We start from the raw sequence: 26,485 nt of genomic DNA on the forward strand, positions 1-26,485 counted from the left end.
TGTACTGAAGCCTGTGCTGCTACTTTTTACCATTAATCCCTTATTTTATGAGCAAAGATGCAAAAATCAGACTGTGGCTAGAGCCATGAAATGCCTAACAGCCATTGGATCCTGTGGCACGAGTCAGGACAGATTTCTGCAGCAGCAGCACTCCTCTTCTGGAGGAATGGGAGGCAGCAATCTCCAGCAGAAGGGAGAACGCTAGAGCGGATGAATGCCTCGGTCTTTACCACGGTAGCTGAGCTGCAGGACAAGCTGGGAGCCCGTTCCTGGCGGGAGAGCTGTCACATGGACAGAGCTCAGTGCGAGCAGCCTGTTGAATCGGAGCAGTAGACGGAAAGGAGATTAGAATGTGGGAATAAATGACCTGAATGTAATTCAAATGGCTGCACTGATTGCTGGGAACTGTAGATGTCCCTGTGCGGTGAAGTAAAAGCCTGCACCCAGAGACTAGCACACCTCACAGAAGTAAAGCCAGCTCCACAGTCAGCGCACATCCGCTCTGCTGCCACATACAGCAAGATGGCTGCATCACGGGGCGTAACAGTCGCTTTGGCACCGAGATAACTGCTGCACTAAAAACAGCCAGGTAAGCCTGAAACCAGAGACAGGTAATCAGAATGCACACCGGAGCGTAATGGGCCAAGACTAACAATGGGCTCCGTCTACAAAAGACGGCAGAGAATTCAGTGTATGTCCCTGGGAACATAATTCCCAAGCCTTCTGGGAAAACAAGGTTTCTGGCACTACCCTAAGCAAACTTGCCACAGGAAATTTATACCTCACTCGAAGTGCAGAGTGAGTCAAGCGCCCTTGCTCCATCTTAATGCTTCCAGTAAAAGAATGGTGAGATTATACAGAGCCCCTACTCTGCAAAAGTTTGTAACTCTTGTCAAGCAATTAATTTTACAGTGCAACAAGAAGAATCACAAGCTCACTTTTGTTTTACAATGCCATTCCACGGAGCCACTTGAAAATACGGGTACCGGACTGTCACAGACCTGTGCTCAGCTGTGGTGGAACCCAGCAGTTCCCATCACTGGCAGAAATTTGTCTCTGACATCACCACAACCTTTTGCTGTTCCCAGAGGCCAGGGTGGGACTGCAGCAGTTCGTGGTTCACTTTTTAAACACCTAAAGCTGTTAACCTCCAACAGTTAGAAGCAAAGTAAAAAACCAGGATTTTCCAAACCTGGATGTTGTAAGAAGCAGCAGCTAACAGGCTTCTTGTTCCCTACTAACCAATTTCATCTGCTGATGTTGGAAAAATCTCTTTGATCATAAAGCCTGTACGGTAAGTGTACAAGGAGCAAAACACATTAAAAAAAAAAATAACAAGTAGACTAGAATAAATCCCGCAGTGCAAATGGACAGAGTTTAGGAAGCAGTTACCTGTCATTTACTTACACGCCCTTTTGAAGACAGTGCGTGAAACGTTCCTATTTAACAAAAGAACTTCTTTCTTCAGGGCGTCACTGAATCGGTGGCTTCCTACGGTTGGTTAAAGGGATGTTCCTTTCCCCTGAAACACTGCAGTCATTGGTAATTGACAGGCTCTGACCACCTCCTAACCAGAAAGAAAACTCGGCAGATGTCAATCTCCTGCTTGATTTTTTTTTCCCACATCATACATAAAAAAGGGGAGGGGGGGAATATCTAAGCAGCTCAGACCATTCATTGCAGATTAGAAAAAAAACCCCAGTATGTGCAGAGAAATCACAAGCCTCTTGTAATTAACACGTGTATGTAAGGTAACGAGAGAAAGGTCTTCAGCAACAAAACTGTGTGTCTCAAGAGCTTCCGATTTCAGCGTCTAAAATGTTTCTAACCTGATGAGTGAACAAGATATAAAAATGGGTTTACTGTCTGTACAGCATCGGATGCATCAGAAACTTAAAAGAGGTTCTGGGTTTTTTTTTTAAATAAAAGTTATTTCTAATGGAAGAAAGCATCTGTAAATAAGCAAAGCGGTACCAAACAAGCAAACAAGTACGGTGAGTACAGGAAAATGTACAAAGCTGAATATAAAGTCATTGATGAATAACATCAGGAACACTTCTTACACTAGATTAGTAAAAAACATCAAAAATACTGCTACATCAGAAGAAGAAATGTTTTACATCCAAGCTTGCTCTCCCAGACACGCACACTTTGTTTACATCTGGCACTATTAGGAATGAATCATGTTAGGAATTCCTGAGTTTAAATAAGACAAAAAACTAAATACTGCCCTAGGGATAGTCTGATTCCTTTATTACGAGAAGCGCGTAAAAGTCTCCTGCTTGCAAATTCTATTCAAGACGTGGGGAAGGTCACAAACTGCAGGAGCGTGCTGCCTGGTACTCCTGGCTCTCAGAGGAGTGTTCAACCCCCCCTTCCCCCTCACAATAAAGTGAAGGGTGACTGATGGCATTTGTGCCAAGTGTGAATACTTTCCAGTGCCTCAAAACTGACTTAAAAAATAATCCAAGAGTGCTTGTTTGTCTAAAAATCAACTGCATAAAATATTCCACAATATGGGCAGAGTAAAATAATAACCAGAGATGGAAAATGATTTGCAGTGATACAGAATTACCTGAGCGTTCTTCTATTTAGTTAAGCATGTGTAATAGGCCTACTCAGTATATAATCAGTGTGTGACATTAAAAATTTTTAAAAAGAGTATGTGAAATTCAAATGGCATGTCACATGCAGAGCTTTCTGGTGCCTGTACATACCCACCATAATTGAGAAAGTTTTATCATCTCGCTCATAGCAAAGGAGATCTGAAATTCCAGACTGAATTTATATATAACGTTCATATTCTGAACTGTGTAAAATAAAATGGAGCTATTATCTTAGACTTTAAATATTTTACTATGCAATACTAAAACCATCCGTCTTCCAACACAAAAAGAAAATACAAATCCAACTGAATGGCCTGTCAGAGTAACAGTACTTTACAGAAATACAATATTAATGTAATACTGTGGTCTTTCCCAAACTGTTGGCATGTCAGATATTAAAGAGTATTTTTCTTTTGTATTGCACAGACTCAAACGCATAGACAGCCATTTTCATACACTAGAGTAAGAAAACTTCCAAGATTATATGAATAAAATAGATACATTGGAAATCAGATAAAGCTTTACAAGAATTTCCCCATGTGTCCAAAATGATTTCCTTTATCAAAGGCTTAATGGTGATGTGATTACCTCTTCTAGAGTAACATGTTTTACATCAGATTGTGCCCAAATACAAAACAAAAAAACAAAACAAAAAAGCACCACTTAAGTAAAACAAAAATGATCACTGCAAAGACAGCAGGTTTTACAAGGGATGCGAAAATGATTAAGATGAAATTTCTTCAGAATACTATTGCCACAGATAAGTGTCTCAGAAAATGCAAATGAACGTACCCTTTAACCTTTTCATTGCATTTTTGTACTTCGTGACCTCACAGTCCACGTCATCGTCCAGTTCATGTCTTGTTATACCAGCAAACGGTTCTCATCACCAGCGGGATGAAGACTGTGGTTTTTCAGACAGGCTGAAGGAGCCGAGCGCCTTGCAGACCAGAATGAAATCCCAGTTGCTGCAAGGCAGCAATTCGCACTTCTGAAGTCCAGCGGTGACAGGCAGCTGCCGTGCGCTGGCCTCCCAGCACGACAGCACTCGCTCAGCTCAACTGGGAGTCTGGTTCCTGCCTGCCCGGACAAGCGCTGCAGCTTGAAGCTGTCTGCGCTCAGGCCATCTTGTCAGCACACTGGCGTTTAACTTGAACTCATGAGCTGGGAACTTTTATACCCCAATTTTTTTCTCTTTTTTGTTTGTTTGTAATAATCAAGTAAGATATTGTTATATCCCATTCATATACTGCCATTTATAAGATTTATATATAATATTAACATACACATATATAAGAACTAGGATACTCTTGATGGTCTCTATTTTCTGATGTATTTAACAAAAACAAACAAACAAAAACCCAAAAAAGAAAAACAATTGCTGGTGTTTCCAGTTTCCCAACAGAGATGCAGGACCAAACCCTGAGCAACTGCTCTGTGCTATGGTTTTGTTGCAACAAGGAATTATGACAATTCTGCACCAGAGAGGTCCCTCTTACCTCAGCGTCAGCGTACTGGGGGAGGGAAATCAAAAATCTGCAACAAAAGCTCATGCTAAATGAACAACCTAAATGAATGTCTGTATTTCAAGACAGGGCAAACTCGGAGCCTAATGGATTAATTCAGTGCAGCCCACAGGTCTGGGTTTGTTTGCTGCACTTTACCTGTGAAAGCAAAACATTACAGCTATATGTGTAATGCAAGAAAAACTGAACACCATTCACGCAGGCAGGAAAAAACCACTAGTACAATGTGCCGTGTCATGCTCCCGGCTGCGCTACGGACTGAAAATGCAAGGGAAGGAGTAACTTCTGCATCAGTAGTAGTGTCTGAAAAGCTACGTGTGGAAAACCAAACCAAACCCAACCCAACCCAACACCCAAACCCAACTACCCTCATGCTTTGGTCAATGCAAGAGTCCCGGGGGTTTGCAGTGGCGGAGAGTGAGGAAGCAGTTGCAGGGACCAGGACAACGGGGGGACTCTGAACTCTGGGCAAAAAGCACTCGTGTGTGAATTGCAGCACGGTGATGGTCCTGCAGCTATCCTGGCTCAGCCTTCCATAAAAGAAATGCTTGGTTTTATGCTGGCTCAAAAAAACAGAAAAACCCTCTGTCAATTCCAAAGGGACACCAAAAGGCCATTGGGAGCGTTACTCAAAGGTTTCCCATCGCTTTCTGAGCTGTTCAACCTTACCTGGTGTGGATGACACGTCTTGCTTTGTCTTTTTTAACAAATCTTCAAATGGATCTTTTGTCTCCTCAGATTTTGAGGATAGTAACACTGACTCTAAGCCCTTAGCTGGCCTGGAAGGGATCAAAGGGGGTTCATTAGACAGGAGAGCTAGTGCTTGTTTGGGATCTACCTTTGAGCTGGACTGGCCCACCTGTAATGTTCTGGCTTTAGAAGGACCGCTTAAACATGCCGGCTGTAGAGAGCTTGTTGGAGAAGGGCTGTGGCTCTGCAGCAATAAGGAGCTAGCTGGTGGCACAGCTGGAGCCTGGCTAAACAAGTTTGGCATGGATAGCGTTGAAATGTTTGGTTGAGGTCTTTGTGGTGGGTAGAAGCTAGAATTAGGTGTTATGAAGCTAGAGCTATAAGCGTGACCTAAAGAGGGGGTGAAAGAGCCCCTTGGGGGTCTAACTAGAGACACTGAAAGGGCTCCTGGCACTGTTTGCGTAAATGGATTAGGAGATGGCTGTAAAAAAGGCGGTGGTGCTGGGGAAGGATAACCAAGCGGCTGGACAAATGGTGCAGCTGGAGGAGACACAAAGTCACTTGCCACCGAGACAAAGCTAGCTGCAGAAGGTGGAGTGGCTGAGCTTTGCAGGCTGCGGGGGCCTTGCTGTGGGCCGCTGCTCTGCCAGCTGGCTGTTTTTAATGGATCCAGGAGATTAAGAAGGTAGTCGCTTTCATTACCTGTATTTTCTGTCTTCACTTTGACAGGCTGGAGCATCTCAGCAGTGCTGGCAGCACTGGACAAAAGCTGAGACGGATGAGAGGAATAATTTACAGACTGCTGGATTTCAGGGTCTAAGGACACACTACCAACTCCAAAGGGCTCTGGGATAAGATCTGAAACCAAATGGCTATGTCCTGTAGCATGCGTGGTGAGAATTTCTGTTGTCCCAGCTGGAGTCTGATGCTTGGAAGCCCTGGGTGCTGGTGGTGGTGGCACTATCCCCAGTTCAGGAGTCTTTCTTCCCTGTGGCCTAGGAATGGTGATGTTCCCTTGAATGGCAGGATTTGATTCCTCCTTTTCTGCAGGAGCCAGAATGCTGTCTCTGCTCCGGGGTCTCCTTGTGATTGGCGGCATGTTACCAAGTGCAGTCAAGGGCCTTTCCGGTGAGCTTTGGGAATACTTGGTAGGAATAGCCATATCATCATGACCCATACTCCACAGCTTGTTGTAAGGGTGAGACAGCTTCATGGTTGGCACAATCCTGTTCCTCTCAGACGCTCCAAGATCCATTCTCTGCAAGAAAGCATTAAAAAAAATGTTAACTTTTATCTCCTCACAACATAGAGCATAAGTGAAGGCAGGCTGCTGAGCTACAAGTGGAAGAGGATCTGTCCACAGACTGCGAACACTGGAGAGGGACAACAGCATGCAGCCTAGAAGGACAGACAGGAGATCAGAAGCAGGACTCTGCAGTTTTAATTCCAGCTCTGCCTCTAATGAGTTGTTCAGCTGTGACATATTGTGGCATCTGTTGTTAGCCAAGTAAGGAGCACGTATGTATATCTAAGGTACAGAAACTGAGAAGCCTTAATTGCTGCATGGAAAAAGCTGTCAAATGAAATATCTGGATATAACACTAAATTAAATATAAGGTAGAAATGACATTCTTTCATGTCACATGAAGATCTCAGAGTCTGCTTCAGTTTGGCACTTTCTAAGCTGCATATATTCAGCGAAGTTCTTCATAAAGAATCTCTCTTCTACAATCTAGATTGTTCAAATGATGCCTAGACCAAAATGGCCAGATTAAAAGAAGGTCATTTAAAAAACATGCAGTTTGGAGGGGACCTGAAAATTCCCAGGTATTCGTTCTCACTGCTGAGCATCAGCTTCAAAGATAACTGTGCGTGATAGCCAATGGACAAAACAGATTCTGAGGAATAGGGCAAATATTTCCTCCTTTAGAAGTAAAGGCTGTAGTTCTAGTGGGAAAAGTTACTGTCTTATAACTGAGTCCCATTCCAATAATTTCTTAATTCAGAAATGAATTTTGAAACACATGAACAAATGCCTGGACAATGGATGCATCTACCCAATAATACGAAAATGTTCCTCAGAGAATAACGGAAGACAGCCAGCCCCAGTTCTGTGCAAAACCCCCCAGCGTACATGAAACCCTGTCCGAACCTGGTAATCAAATGTGCATCGCTGATCTCCCTCTTCTTTGGGAGTCCGCAGGTCTTCTAGGCTCTTAGCTTGGCTGAGAGGCTGGGGCTGTGTTTCTACTTCTAAGTTAGGGAAAATGTCTTCAAGGAGGTTGATTTCTGTGGCCTTGCTTGAGAGCAGAGGGCTTGGAGGCAGAGGCTCTTTTGATTTTTCTGGACTGACCGCCTCTTCCCCATCAGCACTATCAGATTCTTTCAGGGCCCGGTACGGCTGAGGCCTAGGAGAGAAACAAAAATCATGTTGCAAATGACTGTCTTTCTGATTTTTTTTTTTTTAAAATAAGTATTTACGAAGGAGCTGGATGGCTTTACAAAAAGCTTTTGGGTGGCACAATACAGCTTACGTTGCCTTGTGAACAGCAGGCGTGTGAGCAAAGTGACCAAGGGCAGAAGGACATACAAAGACGATTCGGCACTCGGGGGGTTTTGAGAAAGGAAAAAGGCGTAAGTGGGAAGTACTCAGAGGAAAGCTGTGATCATGCAGTTACAGACAGGCTGGTGAGGAAACTCTCTCGGAGCAGGAATAACTGGACGCTAGCTCTCCATTTTGACAGTCTGGCCCTCCCCCTCAGGCAGCCCACTGCTACTGTGCTCACTCCTTTTACACAAGAAGTCAGAGGAAGTGCACTGCAAAGTGCCCGGTGTTTTGCAGGCACTTACATTCTCTTGCTTCAAGCTAACTCAGCACAGAACGTAATTCAGTGTTTTCCTGCAATAATTGGGAACACTGTGCAGAGTTCCAATGATTACATTGGTGTCATCTTATCAAGACACAACACAATCCATTATGGAGACACCTATTTTACATTTACAGCCAAGGCCGAGTTAGCAGGATGCTTTTCTTGCACATACCTCAGCAAAAAAATGAACACCAGCAGATTTGCATATTGGTTCTGTGTACAGAGAACAGCAGCATAATGCGCGTCCAATTAATAACAAGAAGTGCCATACATATCTGTGGTGATTGGCATTTGACTGACAGCCCGTTTTACTATGGCATTTAAACAAGGTTTCAATTAAAAGAAAATATTTGTGAGACCTGCAAAAACAGATACTATGGAAGAACCCTCCTCCTCTTTCCGTATTTTATTATAAGACATCTATATCATGCAAATTTATAAAGAGCCCATCTTACTTCATTCATCAACACATAAATAGCAGGCATTCAGCTAGCAACACAAGAATGTAATAATGCAAGTACAAGACAGACAGCTGATGGTACATGTCCTTAGGAAGAGGGTGATTTTGCTAATCTCGGTCGTATCTTTACTCTCACATAACGTGCTCATCTGCTAAGCATTAGATCACGCTGCAAAAAAACCCCCGAGGAATATGCTGCAAACAAACCATTTTAGCAGCCTGGACTCCTCCACCCCAAACACAAGAGTGTGGGAACATTTTTCTGGCCCTTTGCTACTGAACCTATATGTCTGTCTCCCCACGCCCAACTGCCTGCAGTCACGTCCCTTCCCTGTCAGTCTCTGAACCTGCCTTCTCCATCACACCATGAATTTTAGCAATTGGAGACTCCACTACCAAACCGGCAGCCTCTTGCTCCAGCCTAGTCTAACACTACTGCATGCAGCAGGCTCCAGTTCCTCAGATGTGATGGGGCATCCATCTCCCAGCACCTGGAACTGCCCGGATCTGGCATCACGCAGATTTCTGAAGCAGCAGCGCACGGTACCCTGGCACCTCCTCCTACAGGTTCTGGTCAAGCCAGTAACTGCATTTGTTAAAAGAATGAGTGTAATTCTGTGCAATTTACCTCCGTTTCTCCCCCTAGAAATCCTCAAGCAGGTGAGGTTAGGAAAGAACAAATCCTCTGGATGACATTCACTGAGGCCTTAGCTCAAGACTGCCCTCCGGGGTTGGTACGTTCAAATATGCAGTAAGAGGTATTTAGCACAGCTGAATCAGTGTGCACCCTCCACGTGACACTGGTAGTCTCATCTCAAAGATAGGCTCAGGCCCCCGGGAAGACCGGCCAGGTAAACAGGAGCTGACAGGTAACGCTCGTTCCCCTAACACGGGTACCTTGGGCAGGTGGCAGAACCCTGCAGCCAGCGCTTAAACGTACCGTTCTCGCAGACTGGTAGCTGCAACATGGCCAAGCTGCTCAGCACCGTGTTTCAAAACTAAGGCAAGACTAAGTTAGAGAGATTTGGGAATTTACAACAATTTATAAATTAAAAAGTTGGAAACAAATAACACAGTGAGTAAACCCAACAAACTGCTTCCTGTTTCTTGTACAATTTTAGGTCAGATTGTACTCCCAGCCCTCGGAGGACATCTGCGTGGCGACTCCCCATAGTTACTGACGATGTGGTACTTGACAGAACAGAGAGGCTGGGATCGAGCAAGTGAAACTAGAAAAAGCCGATAACTGCACTGAAATAAGGCTCACAGGACAATCCAAAAAGCACAGCTAGCACTGCACAAGGAAGAATGGCAGAAGGTTTGGACAGGAGCACAAGCAGCACATTGGAACAAAGGGCAAGTGGAAGGGTTACATCCCACAGAGCTCGAGTCGATGTAAAACCATAAGCTGTGCATTGCTGCATAGTGTTTCATGCAGGAGTATGCTTTTGCATGCCGCTAAATATCAAAACAAGCAAGCAGGAGAAACGCTGAACATTCATCAAGCACCGTACAAAGACTGCAGGAGCATTTCCAAAATTCCAAGTATAGGAGCAGGCACCCTGACCAAGGCAAAAACTGTTGTTCAAAGACTGAATTAATACAATGAAAGAATAAAGGATAGACCATTCGAAAGGAGCAGAGAAGAAAAAGTTTTCAGAGAAGCCAGAGACAGGATCCTCCTCCTGCTGAAATTCATCATCAGAAGAGTCCTCAGAGAGGAAGACTGTATAGTGTCGCATGGGCTTTACAAGGCTGAGGGAAACAGGAAGAGAAAAGGCAGTTACCAAGTTGTCACATTCAAAGCTCCAGAGGAGAGAGAAACCAAGTGATTCGTAGGCTCTAAATCGTTTCTGAACGTGACTGACTGCCACTGCAAAGTGCTCTGCAGGTAAATGTTGAGCTCTACTTTTCAGGCAGAAAATACAACTCTTCTAAAAATGTCTAGGGTGCCATCTAGTCGGGAAGGGTACTAAGACCTGCAATCACAGCCATATTGCAAAAGAAGCCAATACAGAGACCCACCTTTTCCCCACTACATTTTCTAGAGAGTTGGGCATCTTTTTGTTCTTTAGAAATACATCTTTGCTACTCAGATTCTCTGAGCTCTGACTACAAGCAAACAAATATTAGATCTACCTCTTTGCTTTATAGATATTTAGACTGACATTAGTCTGATACATGAGAGGAGCTGACTTGAGGGTAACAATTCCTACTTGTATCTGTTTTTGAGATCTGAAATTGCTTCACACTAGAAGAAAAACAAAACTGTCCAAGGATTTCTATGAAATGCAGTTTGTCAAGTAAGGTGTATATGTTTCTTTCCTCAATGGTTAACTACTTTCAAAGTCTGGCAGAAAAGGGATTCAAGCTAATTTCTCCTGCATCACAGGACAGTAACTATCAGTCTATGAATTCATTAGCAGTGGCCTGGAACAAAAATCCTTTCAGACGAAAACTTCTTAAAATCAGAAATGTCTCTGGAAACACACTTTAGCTGTAATTAAAAAAAAACAAACCAACAACCAACACCAAACCCAAAACAAAACAAAACAACAAAAAAACCCCAGAAAAACCAACCACCCACCACCAAAAACATTTCACCAGACTTCTGACAAGAACATATTAGTCATCTTTATTTTATACACAGAGGTCACATCTCCAGGATTTGCTCCTGTACCTCATGACGACAATGCCTACATTTTTTGTGAATGTAAAACTAACTGTGCATGCCTATATAGGTCTGGGTAAACATACACTGGTTGGGGGATAAAAGAAAAATATTTAAAGCTGGCTGAATTCATGAATATTTTTTCTATTATTTATTGTAGCTATCAGTTTCTTCACTTAATTTTAACCAAAAACCCAGTAAATTACTCTTTTCTGCATAAAGTAGAAGCTTCTAAGATTCACTGTTTCCACTGGAGCAAATTCAGAAGTGGCTATCACTGCTTTAAACAATTAAATGCACCATCAGCTTTAGTAGAAGAGGAAAGAGTACAGGAGCAGGGTACTTAAGCAGAAATACACTGGAACGAGGAGGTTGAAGAGTATGAAGAAATTAATAGCAAATATTGCCTCATTTGTAATGCTAAAATATCCTAATCTTTAGTAAAGTATGAAGCAAGGGCCACTGCCCTCTGAAACACTGAAGCTCTGGATGGCAAAAGAGCTTACAGAAAATATATTCTCACAAATTAAATATTAAGACAAATGCTTCACAAGTAACTGAAAGCAGTAAAAGCACATCAAGATTTACCAGTACTAATCAGAGGCCTCTACCCCAGGCAGAATAGCCCAGTGCTTTTCAATCTTCTAAAACTCAAGGAAAACAGTGTACAGCCACCAAAACTATATGCACTTATAATAAAACATATACTCAATTTTTAACAGTTATTTATTGTTTCTTATTTATTCTCCCCATTTCAATTCCTTTCTGGCATATCTAAGTGTGCATGAGTGGAAATGAAAAAAAACCCCAAGAAAACCTCTTTTCAACAGCATTATAAACCACCTTTATATGTCTTATGGACCAAACAACAGGCTGATGAACGCTGATAGATGTTGCTAGAGAGCATCATTTACAGCTCTCTCTTTTCTTCCCCACATTACTAGAACAATGGAAAAGAAATCACTAGGATCATAAAGGCAAACATTGTTTCTAGCCATCTGAATGAGGTCTCTTCCCAAACATCTTCATTTTATCAACCACATATCACTGATAATATGCTAGTTATTGTAGTGAATCAAAACACACATTGTGAATGACACAAAGCAATACGCAATTGAGATGGGGAGCCTAATTTTGCTACTACTGAGGTCCAGAATAAAATTTGTTATTTCAGTGTAAGCAGAACCAGGCTCATCATGTGGAACAAAGGATAGGTCCCGATCCTGTAGGTATCGTAGAGCAATGCAAATGTATCACACCACTATGTACATTATAGGTAAGACGAGGATATGCTGAAATCAGAACAGGACCAAAAGCATGGATAGAAAGAGAAAGAATTTGATTTGTTGCCGTTATAGAACACACATACTGACAAACTACCTCTAGTGGCACTTGAATTCATAATCAGGCTTCACTCTCTTAGTTCTTTTGTCTCAATCACTAAATAACTATATAAGAAAATTATGAAAATCAGATTAGGTCAGAAAAAGAGAAGTTGGACACTGCAACCGACAGCTCAAGAGGGCTCGAGCTGCCACTGTGAATAAGTGTTTATTCACAATCAGGTCAGAGCTAATTAATAAAAAGTCTAAAATAGTGGTGGCAGTGGATGCAGCTGATAGTGTTAAATGATAGTCTGTGGTGCTCCAATTAAAGCTGTTGCATAGCTGTTCTTTTCCTCTCTTCTGCTATAATGGGCATCCAGGGAAAGGGAGGTGGTGCCACCGCATTAGGAAAAATTTGCTATAACATTTTTTTTACTTACTTTTTTTTCCTCTTTTTTTTTTTTAAAGAAAGTGATTATTATCCAAAAATTTCAATTTACATTAACAAAAGGCTCCACCTAAAATAAATCAGAAATCAAAGATACTTTAAAAATATTGCTTTTTTGAACTTACATACATGTTTAGGAGTGTAAATTACCGTTTAACATGATTCCAGAAAATCTAAAATTATTTCCAGAAATCAAGAGCGATATTGAATTTCCACATATCTTGCTGATACACTAAATGTTTGGTAACGGCATGTAACAAATGTCTTGGTGCAGTTGCCCTTAAAGCACTGCTTCTGATACCTTTTGTTTGCCTTCAGACTATGCTAAATTCAAATGCATTGTGTCTGTGTGCACATATTCAATAAACTGGGAACCAACTAGGAAGAAATAAGATAGGATCTTGTTGCCTAGATCATCAATTGCACTTCAGTGCAGCTCAGTGCAAGTAAGATCAAATATATAGCAAGTTAATATGCACCGGTTTTGTTGCTGTTGCAAGACTCCTTAAATGAAAGTGGGATCTCATAATTAGAAAAAAGAAAGCACTTAAGTTTCACTGTTGGTGTGCTCTGTAAGAGATTTTGGTCCGAGACAAGGGATGAACAATCTAAAATTGTCCAAGTTTAATTTTTTTTTTATTAGCTGGAGGCAGCAGAATCCAAAAAAAGTGCCTATTCCCTCATTAACCCAATTCGGCAACTCTCCTGCAGTCTGCCACCCACCACTTGCTAGAATTTCATACACAAAGAGCTGTCTCTGAAAAGGCAGGTCACAGCAAGCCCGGCTACAAGGCAGGCACTGCTGCAGTCTTAGAGGGAAAAAAGGATGTGTCCGTCACAGCTACAACCCTCATCATCTCCACATGACTGCACCAGCTCCTGCCTACCTAATCTCTTAGCTGAGTTACCATGCAGATGACTTGCTGATCTCTTTCTAATGTTTAGTTTAACATGTCTTCGGTTAGCACTAGCATATGACAGTACTGACAGCCGTGGCTGTTCCTTTTTAAATATCATGTCAGAAACACAGCGCAATAAAGCTGGGGATGCGCTCCATGGCTCTGCGTACCATTATGATAGTATGGGTTTCTTTTTTAATGAGGAAGATCTGCATCTCAGGAGCTTTTTTCATGTGTCAGGATGCATGGACAAATCAGCAGCACATCACACTGGCCAAAAATGAAATGCTGACAAATGTAGATATTTCAAATTTAATTGACACCTAAATGTACTTGAGATAGAAAAAATATATACAGAAAATGTGAGTACAGGATATGGGAATTAATAAGGAGAATTCTGTAATAATTTTAAAAGATATTTTGGTTATGAGAAAATGAAATTTGTGTATTTTATTAACTGTGTTGCTTTTTCCAGATTATAGAGATTATGGTACAAAGCGGTAGCATGGACTTGTTGTCATTATTCTCCTAAAAAGGGCTTCTCAAATTTGAGGGAGGATTTTTTTTTTTTTCCAATTAATATATTTTTTTAAAGAATAGCTATACAGCAGCTCTAGGGAATTAAGGAATTTGTCCCTCTTAGACAGTAAAATGAAGAGAATGAGGGATTTGAATGCATGGGCTTTTTCTTGCCAGTATGAAATAGGAGACTTGGGACTGAGGGGATTACCTAGTAACTATTCAATCTGAACAAAGCACAGACCTATCACTGGAATTCCTTCCTGCATATTCTGAATAGTCAGTACACCCAAGTGTGAGCTAACAAAAATATTAAAATATCTATTTGATTTTTAAAGTGTCACTTCGTATACTGTGAATGTTCCTAGGAGCAGAATATTTCCAGAAAAACAGAAACATTAGCATAAAGGATATTTTAAATTAAAACAAGAAAAAAATTAATATCACAAGTCATCCAGCCAGATAACACAAACAACAGCTTGTGATCACTACACCCAGTAAAGGCAGGTAACTAATTGTTTTATAGGTTCTATGAACTTTTTACAAATTTTCTAGAGAGCTGGAAATATTAACAAAGAATTTAAAGTGGGAACAAGTAGGATGACACCTCTGTTTGCTCTGACAGATCTACATGCAAGATTCTACAAAGTCGTTTCACATTTTTGTCCTATTAATCAGTACTAAGGATCTATTCACCAATTTCCCCTGCAGCTATCATATTCCTTTACAAAGGCAAGCTGCATACATTTGGTAGGTTCACTCCAAAGCAGACAGCAGAAATAGGCCCCAAAATTGAAGTTTCTTTTAAACCATCATACCAGAAAGGTGGGAGAGCCAGGAAGGACCGGGGTTCCCGAAGGGCAGCCCTGCCTGCCTTGTGCTACAGTTCTTTTTTGGCAAGGCCTGCAACAAAACCCGACTGCTCTCCGTACATTTCTTTCCCGTTTGCTGTCCCTTTGCTGGACATCTGCTTTCTTGGGACCACCTTCATTGTATCTAGCTTCCCCTACACCAATTTTCCCAAGGTAGAAGAACCAAAGCACATGCAGTGAGTCTTGTCTGCTGTCTGCAGCTGCAGACTAACTGTCTGTAGCCCGCAGTATTTTCTTTCTGATTCCAGCCATCCTTGTTCATACAGGTACTTGCTGGCTTAGCTTTCTTCCTAAGTAGAGATCTTTGCTTGCAGTGGTGCCATGGCAAACCTTTACCATACACAAATTCTGTGTGGCAGAGCTCTGAGAGCCTGGTTACAACAACTGGAATTTAATGTGCTTTATGAGCCTGTATCATTCAACATAGCCATCGTGCTGACTTCATACTGAATTCAGTGTAATAACCCACTATTGCACTGCATCCTGTTTTCATTCATATGATATAAGAGAAGCTAATGGCTTTCCCTAAGTCCTACACGACTTCTGGAAAGCCATAATGAACTGCTGCAGCACTGACATGGGTTTAGCCGGCCCAAGAGCCTTTTGACATGCTGTTAATTGTGAGCCTGACCCTCTGATTTCCTATTTTAATTTCCTCCCACTCTGCATGCCCTGGAAGCCAGCTAGTCGGTACTTACAGACGACAGATCCTAGAGCACTCGGGAAGCCTATTCTACATTTAATAGGAAATCTTGCTGTGGTGTAAAAGAGAGCTCTCAAAAAACTGCCTATCTGTTAAAAATGCAACTTCTTATTTCTGTGAACAACTAATTTGTGTTTAAGGAGGCATGTCCCACATGTCTAGGATTGCCCCAGGTGGTAATCCAGCATTTTCTGAGCTCTCATCTACAAATTCTTCCTGTTACCTTATAACTAAAAAAAGTGTTGGTTTTTTTTTAAATTATACATTTTATATTTAATGACAAATTTTTAAGAATCATAAACATCATAAACCTTAATTATTGATAAAATTGTAAAAAAAAAAACACCTTTCTATTGAAATAGAAAAAAAATTCACTGAAAATTTTGATGGGGGAAACAACAGTTCTCCCACCAGCTCTTCTGAATATGATGGTTTAACAACAGACATTAGCAATAATCTTGGGTGTTCTTTGAAGTCACTGCTCCCGCCCTCGGGTGTTTTAATTGAAGACTGACTAGAGAATGAGCACTTATACCCCCAAAACAATGTTTTTCTTTTACACACATTAAAGAAAATTAACTCACGTAACTGAAGATATAAATTTCCTAATATCATAAAAAATGCATGAATCAATGTAACAACTGAAAGGATGCCTACATAATGGTTTACTTTTCAGAGGTGACATGCAACATTACAAATGGAGAAGAGGCTGCCCTGTGAAATGAGTTCACTGGGTGTCAGGCTCGCGTAGGGGTTAGTGGCACGCTGCCCTGAGAATCCTGTCTCCACCCGCTGGAAGGAGGATGTAAATGTCACAGTCCGAGCTCATGAGACACATATCCTGGGAAATGTCTCTGAAGCCTTCATGTAATCATTCAAGACCAAAAAGTTAGTGTTAGTTTTAAACACAGAAAGAAACTTCTCATTGAGCAGAAGCTCCACCTCACAAACATATCCCACACGTAAGTACCAGAAAAAACTGTCTAATAATTAGTTTTGGAACCAGTGCAATTAAGCTAAATATTTTGGTAAAGTTTAGTTTAAGAAAAGCACCCCGTCAGCGCTGCTGCTGCTTTCACGGAATCTCCTCTGATCTGCAATAAGGGTACTCCAACGCTACCAAGTAACACAAGTGAAAATATATATTGTGGTGTTTTCATTCATTTTAGTATTGTCCAAGAGAGAGAAAACAATGCAAATTTTTTTAAAGAGACAACACCTGGCTTTATGTTTTCATTTCAGAACAATACAGGAAGTTTGTGAAAAATGTCATGAAAATCCTATCTTTAATTACTATTTTAAAAAAATATTTTTCCTTTATTCAAAATGTCATTTTGAGATAAATAGTAAGGAAAAGGTCAGGATTACTGAGTCATTACCTATTTCAAAGGTATTCACCTGAAGTTATTTCTTAGGTAAGCCATTTATTTGAGCTTTATTTAAGTACAAGGTTCGATATTTCCTCCACTTGTACTTCTGAAATCACAACTGTAGTGTCAGTCTCGTCATCGTTGCGTGTCGTGTGTCCTGTCTCCCCCACTGCCCCAACTTGTTTTTATTAAAACACTCGAACCAGACACCTTACAGGAGATCTAGTTGAGTGCAATATTCTACAATTAACTATCTGGAAATAGTTATGTCAAAGTTTGTTTTGCCACCTGAAGCTGATGACAGGAAAGAATGAAAATAATCAGATCCTGCTGTGACATTGCATTTGAACTGGATAAAATACTGAAGCTGTGAAACACCAGGAAGAGACCACAACTGGTACCATATAGCAAGTGTCAGTGGTATTAGCAACATTACCTGGTTTTCTTCCACATTTACAAGATGGAAAAATCTATCAGTAAAATGCTCATGAAGAAAAATAAGTCAGTTTATAGCTACAAAGCATCTTCATTATCTTTTGTAGATTATTGTCAGTTGTTTTCACAAAAAAATTTTCATAGTTTACTCTGTTAGTTTTTACTCACTAAAATTAACAGCAATAAATTAAAACCAAGTAAAATAATAATTGTAATTCAATATATTACTAGCATTAGTATAAATATTATGTTTATCATTCATGTTTATGTTTATTTCTGTTCTGATACTGATTCTGGCAGGAACTGAAAATGCACGTTAGCAGTAAGCCACACTGGAAGGTCAAGCAGCTTTTGAATCCAAACATGCATAATCCTTCATATGAAACACACATAATGGTTGAATTGACTCAATTATCCTTCACCTACATGCAGTGATTCATCATATTAAATATTAAGAAAAAAACTTTTATTTTAAAAATTCCTACGATCTTTGTGCAGGGACAGCTACCACCCTGTAACAGCACAAGCCCTTTTGCAGGATTTGCAATCTACTCCACAAGAGGGCAATCAAATTCCACTGCAAAATGGATAAATAATCCTGTAGAATTTAAAAGTGACCATTCATTTTAGCTAAAAGCCAGAATATCTCCCCATCCTACAGTGGCTGGGAAAAAGCTAGCCACGCACTTAACTTTGGGGAGGCTGGGAGGGACCCAACTTCCACCTCTTTTTCCCTCATACACAGTGGTGACAGGGAACTGGTACACATGTGGGAAAAAGGTGTGTTTAAAGAAACCAACCTTTTTTTTTTTTAAATGGGATTTTAGTATCTTCAGATACAACAAATATCCTGTAATCTTGGGCATCAGCTAAAGCATTTCACTTTACTGACAATAAAGCCACCACAGGCTGGGACATAAACAAATAATGCGAAGTGGCTGTGATATAAGCAATTACTTTGTGCTACAGGTAGAGATGAATTACAAGGAAGTCTCTGAGACAGATTAGATCAGTGCAACCATCTTGCGGCCCCTGAGTCTTTTGCTTGTAGTCTGTGAGCAGTTCCAGTGTGACTTTCCATGCTAAGGCTGCACCGCCACAACACTGGACATTTGGAAAATGCTACTCCACTCACTGTTCAAGCACAGCATCAAAGATGCTTCACATGCAGGGAATACTAGTTTAATCTTGCCACGACTTGGAAAATGTATACTGGCTCTGTTGCCTGCTGTTCTTACCTCACTGCTCAGTTGTTTCCTCTGGAGTGCCAAGCAGGTCTGTCCCTACTCTAGCCACATTTTTCACACCACCTTCTTCTAAGATCAACCGCCCCAGGCAAAATGCACAGTTCTGAAGCTTCCCAAATTCTGAACTGAGAGGAGGCAACCTGCTTTTTCGGACCCTTAAGAAGTGCAGCTAATACCAGCCTCTGTATCCACTCAGAACTTAGCGCTGTTGAATATTTTGTACTTCTGAACAGTTGAAGCAGCTACACATGGAAGAATCCCAATAATTTTAAATCCAAAATGCATATTGATGCAGCCTACACACATATTTGTCACACACAATAGTGTCTTTTGGGCTATGTTGGTAAGGTTCAATATATCCATTCTCTTTTTAGGTTTTCACTTGATGGCCTATTATTAACTCAACTACGGCAACGTGTTAAGAATATCTGCAACAATACACAGTATTGTCTTCTTTGTAAAAAGTACTTTAATGTGTGACATTCATGAAACTATCTGAAAAAATCTCTCCACGGCAACAGAATATACTGTTCATATGAACAAGAGAGATGTTGGAAACCAACACATTTTATACAGAAGCAGTAGGCTACAGCAGTACAACTTATTTGGAACATTACCCCTGTTTACTTCATAGTGAAGTCTAAAAGGATGATAAATTTGCTAGTACTATGCAAGACAGTTAAGCTCTACAAGCCTTCACTGTAGAGCTCATTACATACCTTCTGTTAATGGGACTCTAACAAGCATGAGACACAACCCTTACTGCCATCACTATAAAACAAACAATTCTATATCTTCCAGGTAAAGCCTGGCAAGAACAGTGGATTTGAAGGGATGTGGCTAACAATTTCATTTAAAGCATAGTTTAAAACAAGACAACAAAGAAATGAACAAACCTCCAAAACCTGAAAACTTTCACTAAACAGGCTGATCAGATTGTCTAACTTGCCAAACCAGAATGTTCCAATAAGTAACCTTTGGTTTCTTGCTTTTTCACACTTCCTCTAAAACGTTCCAAAAATTAAAAATTTTTTGTTAGTTAAAAATTTACTTTGATCTGTAGCATTTTTTTAATTTCTCCTTTGGCTAGTTCCAGTTCTGAATGCACTGTTTGTTGATGCAACTAGAGAGAAGCAGAGCAGCAAGGTACTTACTGTTCTGGACTAGAAACTGAAGTCCTTCGTCCTTCCACAGCAATATTGCTCTTGGGTCTCTTAACAACATGAGGTCTTGGGGGGCGAACCTATTATAAACACACACACACAGAAGACATTTCATCAAATACTTCAAGTTGATCAAACAACAGACATAAATAACAAAATATGCCTAACCACCGTTATCTTAAAGGTATCTTCCATTCAGAATTGCTTTTAAATGTCTTTATTTTTTGTGCCACAACAATGTCACAAATGAATATAGATATACAAATGAATATAAAGTATGAATATAAACTACAGGGACCCACAACTTGTTTAAGAACAAAAAACCCCACGTTTTTGAATAGCAAATGAAACATATATGCTTGTCACTGACTGTTAGCTATTAGCAAAGCAACGAACATTTGTTCCACTGTCCTGTTTGGTACAGGGTAAATTTCTGATAAAAGATTCCCTAAATGTGAGCTTCCCCTTATACAGTTAGTTGATAGAGTAAAATGGGAAAATTCTGTGTGTTGCTGTACATTATATTGGAAAGTGGAGTTCAGCTCTGACATCACGATCCTTTTGTCCTCTTGTTCATAGGAACCCAACTTCTCAAGTGAAGACTTCTGTGTAAGGGAGCACTGAAAAATTTGTACTTAGAATAAATGTTATAACATGAAAAACATAGCTCATTCTTCATTAAAAATTTGCTTCCTTTCAGCAGCTGAACATATTGCCAGACATATTATCATTATCACCTCTAATGTTATGTTAGTTTATCTTTTGTTGTCTGTAATAAAATCCAAAGCTTTTCTGTGGAAGATGATGTTGCTGCCAATCCAATCTTAAATAACATCTCCATCACCTTCTAATGTTCAGAAATCAAGCTTAATTTACTTACGTTAACTCCACAAGCAAACAAGCTTTACTTCAAGAAAAGGAATAAGCACTCATGATCACTATATAGGCAAAGTTTATGCACGCACCTACCTATACTAGTGAGTAATCCTGTTGATGAACTTATCCCTTTGAGTCAAATGTGGGAATGAACATTTGCAGCATCAGGGTCAGGCTGTACAAACAAGCTTTCCATTTTTTGTTAAGAAACTGCTACCTTACCTGAAACGGAGTCTGATTTGTTGGCTTAGCTGAATGCTAGTTTCAACAGAAATCCCCAAAGCCCTCAAATAAAGTTAGGAATACAACTCAACTTCTGACTTCCCTGAGCTTGTACTCCCTTAATAGCCACAATATAAAGGAAGCTGTTAAAGGCCTACAACCTAAGCGCTCTTTGGATAACTAATAAATTTGTTTGCAATGATAGAATAGATGCAGATTTCCCCTCACCTCTGCAAGGTTTTTTTTGTTTGTTTTTTGGGGTTTTTTAGTGTTTGTTGGGGGGGTGGGGTGTTTCTGGTTTTGGTTTGGTTTTTTCCGCACCCCCCCCAGGCACATAAACCTCAAATTTTCTTGCCAGGAAAAAGCCACCGAACTGTGTGTGCTCTTTCTGTACTACACAACGGTATGCAGAAGATAGTAGCAGGATTATTGTATTGAATTTTCATTTCAAAGGAAATGGTGTACAGCAGATATGATGAAGAAATCCAGAGATGTATTGCCACTATCTCTTAGGAAAAAGGGCTTATAAAAAGGTCAGATGTTAAGGTCTTGAAGATCAGTCCCCACACAAGGCTGTTCCTCTCTACAATAAAGACGGCTTAAGAATGTGAATTTATGGCAGGAATGGAAGGATTAAGTTTGTGGCAACTTCAACTGAACTTGCAATGTGGTGAAACATGGGGAAAAGAACAACAGAGCTAATTAGACGAGCTGAGCTGTCAGAGTGCGGCTGAATGGCTCGGTGCCAACAAACAAAAGGAATGGGCTGGCAATCAGCAGGATCGATGAAGAATACTGCTTCATTAGGGTTGATAAAACAGAGAGAGAGACCAAGAGAGAGCGAGTGCGTGCAAGAGAGGGGGGAGAAAGGCAAGAGGAATTGGGGAAGAGCGCGAGAAGGAGAAAGAGAAAAAGAGAGGAAGAAAGAAACCTGTTTAATTAAATCTGAGCTGGAAGATGATGTGTAAAGCTGGCTTGTCATCATGCTGTGAACACTTTCACCTTTTGGGTGGTACCCTGGGGGAGTGACGGTGACGAGGGAGAGAGATGAGAGTTTTGGATGGCTCCAGGGGGCCACCAGACCAGTAAAGTGCAAGGTGACATGCTAAGTAGGATTTAGAGCATTGTTCATGGGGGACTGCAGGGAAAAGCCAGGAATCAAGCCAATTCCTTGCTGGATTTTGAGCCTCATGTAGCCAAATAGGCAAGGTTAAATGCTTATCAAATGCAAAAGTATGAAAGGAATCCAATTACATGAGCACACAGCCAAAGGAATAAAGGTAAACATCCAGTACAGAAAGGTTAAACGTGCTTATTACTGTCCCCTTCAACTTTATGCATAATTATTATATTTTAACTTTTTCTAATTGAATGAAGTTTCCAAACAGCCACTATTAATCCAAACAGATCTCTATTAATTATAAGCAACAACCCTCTCTCTCTCATAATACCATCACAACTCATTTCCAAAACAGCAGAATGTAAAGAACATATCTGTTCTGCTTCCTTAACCTTTCTTTGGTCTGTGTTTTTGTTATTAGCAATGACTCATATTGCAAGGACTAGTGCCCATGGATTCCTCCTCATAACAGAAATATCCTGAAAACAGTATCTCTCGGGAATTCTCGTGTTATGTGGACTTGGTTGGAAGAGGTCCTGGGGAGAAGGGACCTGGTCTCCTCTTTCAGTGCTTGCTGTAAAAGGCTAGGATAAATTACTTGCCGATACCCACCTCTGTAATATATGCCAAGACTAAGAGAGGGAAAAAGCAGCCTGCACAAAGTATTATTTACACACACAAAAATGTGTTTCAACTATTAAAAGCCAAATAACAGTTCTGAACAACAACAAATTTATGTATATTTGGTACAAGCATATTTTTGGGAGTGATTATAATCATTTACATTTATCTTGAATTTCCTCTTGATGAATGAAGCATTTCTGTTCCACTTATTGACACAGCTAGATGAATGCAACAGGAGCTTTTATTACTACATTTCCAACCTTTTATCAATCACATTGGGAGCAAAGACAGTTGACACAAAGACATTATAGTGAGGACTATTAATGCACTACAGCTGGGAGATTAAACAGTCTTAGCAAGACTTTGATGTAATAAATTACTCAATCTGAACAATACTGTTCAGCAACTTTTGTACAGAGGAATTGCAATGTGCCCTCATACACCTGCCAAACACAAACCAAGAGGGCTATGAAGCACTACGGAAACCCCGTAGTACCATGGAAAGTTTGTTCCTAGTGCAATGTATCTGGGAGGGTCTCCCATATCAATTACTTTTAAGAGAACACATACAAGCATAGTCAATGCTACCTTTAAACACAGAAAACAGAAATCTTCAGAGCACGAATCCATAAAAATGACTCTGTTAAGCTAAACACCCAGAGTTAAAAACAGGGAGGAAAAGAAACACATGCTATTGAAATGTAACACAGGAACATGCACCAAAGATCAAAAGTTAACACACACCCAAGTGCACTTGTTAACCAGTTGCCTGCTCATCCGAAACACATTTTTAACAAGTTTTAGCAAGATTAGATTTGAAAACTTGCATCTCTCTCTTTCTTATGCACATACGTATATGTATAAGGAAGCAAGGAGTAAGATGTATTTGCCTTTTGGGGGAATCATATTCATAAAGCAAAAGTCCTGAATAGAAATAAGTATCTTCCAAGGCTGTTGCAAAAACCAACACCCCTTCTAAACTGATACCACTTTCCTGTACTACTAAAAAAATAAAATCACTGGTGCAGATCCAGCACAGTCTCCAGTTTTAAAGCCATCTGGCATAGTTAATATATAACAATTGTCCTACAGTTAAGTGTTTTGAATTAAAAACTGCTGAGATAAGGTATCCCTGCCTAATACAGTACAGGTATTGCACTGAGAATCATTTCTGTGTAGTTCTTCTATGGAAGAGTCACTTCCTCTGGCCAACATGCTGTGCCTACATTTTTTACACTATGTAATTACATAGAGTCCCAGCTTGCATTTTAAATGAACATAAAGTATATATGTATATCATCCATAATGTGGTACTAATGTTTTACCGCCCAAATATTGACTTCGCTTTCTTCATGTGTATTCACTCATCTATTCCATGGAGAAAAATTAAGCGTCCCAAATTAATTTAAAGCATAACTTGCAGAGAATAAATACTTTCTCTTCAGACTTCTGCTTCCTTTCATATTCGAGTTTAGTGCAAGTCTTCAAAAGCTCACTGGCTAAAAACTTATGCCAGCCTAGCAAGACTTTTTAAGAAATCACCGCAAAAGTGAAAACAAATGTTGCAACAGCAGCATCAGTTACCTGCAGAACTGACTGAAAGCTGCAGAACTCGTCAAAGAAAAGCAGAATAAATGCAGGTCCCAGGTCTGTGCCGCAGCAGAGAGGAAGGGAGTTTAGGAGCATAATTCACACATTGCTTTTTTGCAAAGTTTGACAATCCAAACTACCAAGGTTTAGTAATGCTACTAAGAGCGTAATTCAGGCAGTGTTAAGCTGTGGCAGTGAAACAAAACTACCAACTACTCACGGGCCTAGATGAACGCTGTATCTTTGGAGGCGGTGGCCGAGGCGGACGGAGTCTTTGCTGCTGTATCAAAGTGGAAACTAAATTAAAGTCACCTACATGAAAACACCTCTGATTTTGTGGCAAAAGCAGTATGAGTGGATGACAACACATGATTTACCTTAACTTCATACTCACCTCACAAAATGCAATTTTTTTTTTTTTTTTTTTTTTTAAAAAAGAGTGACAAATCTCATGACCTACAAAGTGCCACAACAGGCAAGGTAGCTCTATCTGCCTGTTGACGTAGGCTTAACATAGCTTATGTTAAACCAAAGGTAGCACAATCAGCGCTCCAGACCAGATCATCCAAAATTTACTGAGACAACAAAGATGCTCAAGGTGGATTCTTGGACCTCTAGGTCCAAGTGTTCTAGACGACATTTATGCAAATGGAAAGAATCCTGCAAAGCAGGATATTCAAAAAAGCTTTCACTAAAATCTCAAGAGTGATTTTAGTGCTTGTGAAAACTTATGGTAAAGGCCTCAAAGCAGCAAAGACATTTAAGAGCATGGGAAAAAACCCTCAGTCAATTAAACTTTTCAAACACTGAAAGATGAGCACATGTTTAGATACTGTACTGGGTCAAGGTCTAAATGCACTGCCTAGAGCAAAGTGTGTGCTGTCATTGTAAAAAAAACTAAAAGCCCCATCACCGACAGTTCTAATGAAGACAGAACAGTGCATTAAGATGCCTATTTTGGTCTCTCATTTTTTAAATTAGCAGTTGGCCAACTCATTGCTTTGTAACAGCACTGGAGCTATTCCAGTCCAGTTGCTTTTGACTGAGCCAGCAGCATGACTCTCCTCACACAGATGGCATCTTAAGGTATAGTCTGTTAGACAAGGAATCCACTGACAATTAATGAGATTCTAAATAAAACCATCCTAAAGCACAGCTTTGATGTTGAGAACAAGATCACAGTTAACGTCCTTTCTGTGGCAGCTTGTGTACACGTATTAGCACTTCAAGAGAGAAGTAGAGCCCTCAGCGAGGAGTACATGGGAATGTCTCTGAATGCCTGCTCGACGACGACGACGACTGCATCACTGCCCCTGGCCCACGGTGCCTTCCACAGACAAAAACCGTCAGCCGTACAGAGAAGGAATAGGAACTGGCAGTGGGAGTCAGCTTCTTCAGACAGAAAAAGAAAGCTTACGCAGATTACTGTATTTCTCTCCAAAAAAGATTCCAGATTCATATCTCAGTAGTTCTTAGTTTCTTACTAGCATAGTCTTTATTCTAGATTGACAGACATTCTCTCTCAACTGCCCTCACACTGTGTAATAGTACAACTCCAGCCTACCCTTTTTCACACCATTTTCATTCTCTTCTTGCAGCTCTTCAGACTTTTTTTTCAAATTTCGCATTAAATTTTGTATCCATTGGTTCATTTCTCCTTACTTGTGTTGTCAATGAAGGAGTGCCAGACTGCACACATGTACTTGGCTCAGCTTTTTGGGGTGGGTGAGGGGGGGGGGGAAGAAAGAAGAAAAAAAAAAAAAAAGAGACTTGGGATGGAGAGCTGAGGCCAGAATTATTCCATGTGATAGCTTCCCTCTGTATTTTCCAAGAAAGCAAGTATGAAAACAAAGAGAACAAAGAGAGAAATGACAGAGTGGCAAGCTGAGGTGGCTGCCATTAGCCCTATGGAACTGTTTCTCTTCTATACCTTATATTACTCAATTCACTCACAGAAGTTGAGTTATGCTGCTGTGTATCCTCCCATCTTATCTGCTCAGGCTGAGAGCACAATCTTAAAATATATTTAACTTATGTTATGTAACATAGCATACTTATTTTCCATTATGTTTCAGAAGCATAATGGAACAACTGAAAAATCTGAAATTTGCACTTTTCTAGTTACTTAAAAGACATGCACTCACTACCTAGCAACTTAGGCAAAGCATTTGATGAAGCAGAAAAACAAGATGCAATTATTATTCATTTATCTTTTCAAAGTTTTTATGCCTCCTGCATAACACTTCCCT

General features: G+C 40.4%; 1 protein-coding gene across 1 annotated transcript in view; it reads right to left on the reverse strand.

Moving 5' to 3' along the window:
- Positions 1-4,497: 4,497 nt before the first annotated feature.
- Positions 4,498-26,485, reverse strand: part of DENND1A (DENN domain containing 1A) — a 216,570-nt gene continuing 194,582 nt past the window's right edge. Inside the window, 3 exon segments of the mRNA XM_050907872.1 lie at positions 4,498-6,080; positions 6,975-7,230; positions 19,796-19,884. Coding sequence (XP_050763829.1) covers positions 4,758-6,080; positions 6,975-7,230; positions 19,796-19,884 — 1,668 coding nt within the window. The 3' untranslated portion in view covers positions 4,498-4,757.

This window comes from Gymnogyps californianus, chromosome 18 (genome assembly GCF_018139145.2).
Source record: "Gymnogyps californianus isolate 813 chromosome 18, ASM1813914v2, whole genome shotgun sequence".
Taxonomy (NCBI): Eukaryota; Metazoa; Chordata; class Aves; order Accipitriformes; family Cathartidae; genus Gymnogyps; species Gymnogyps californianus.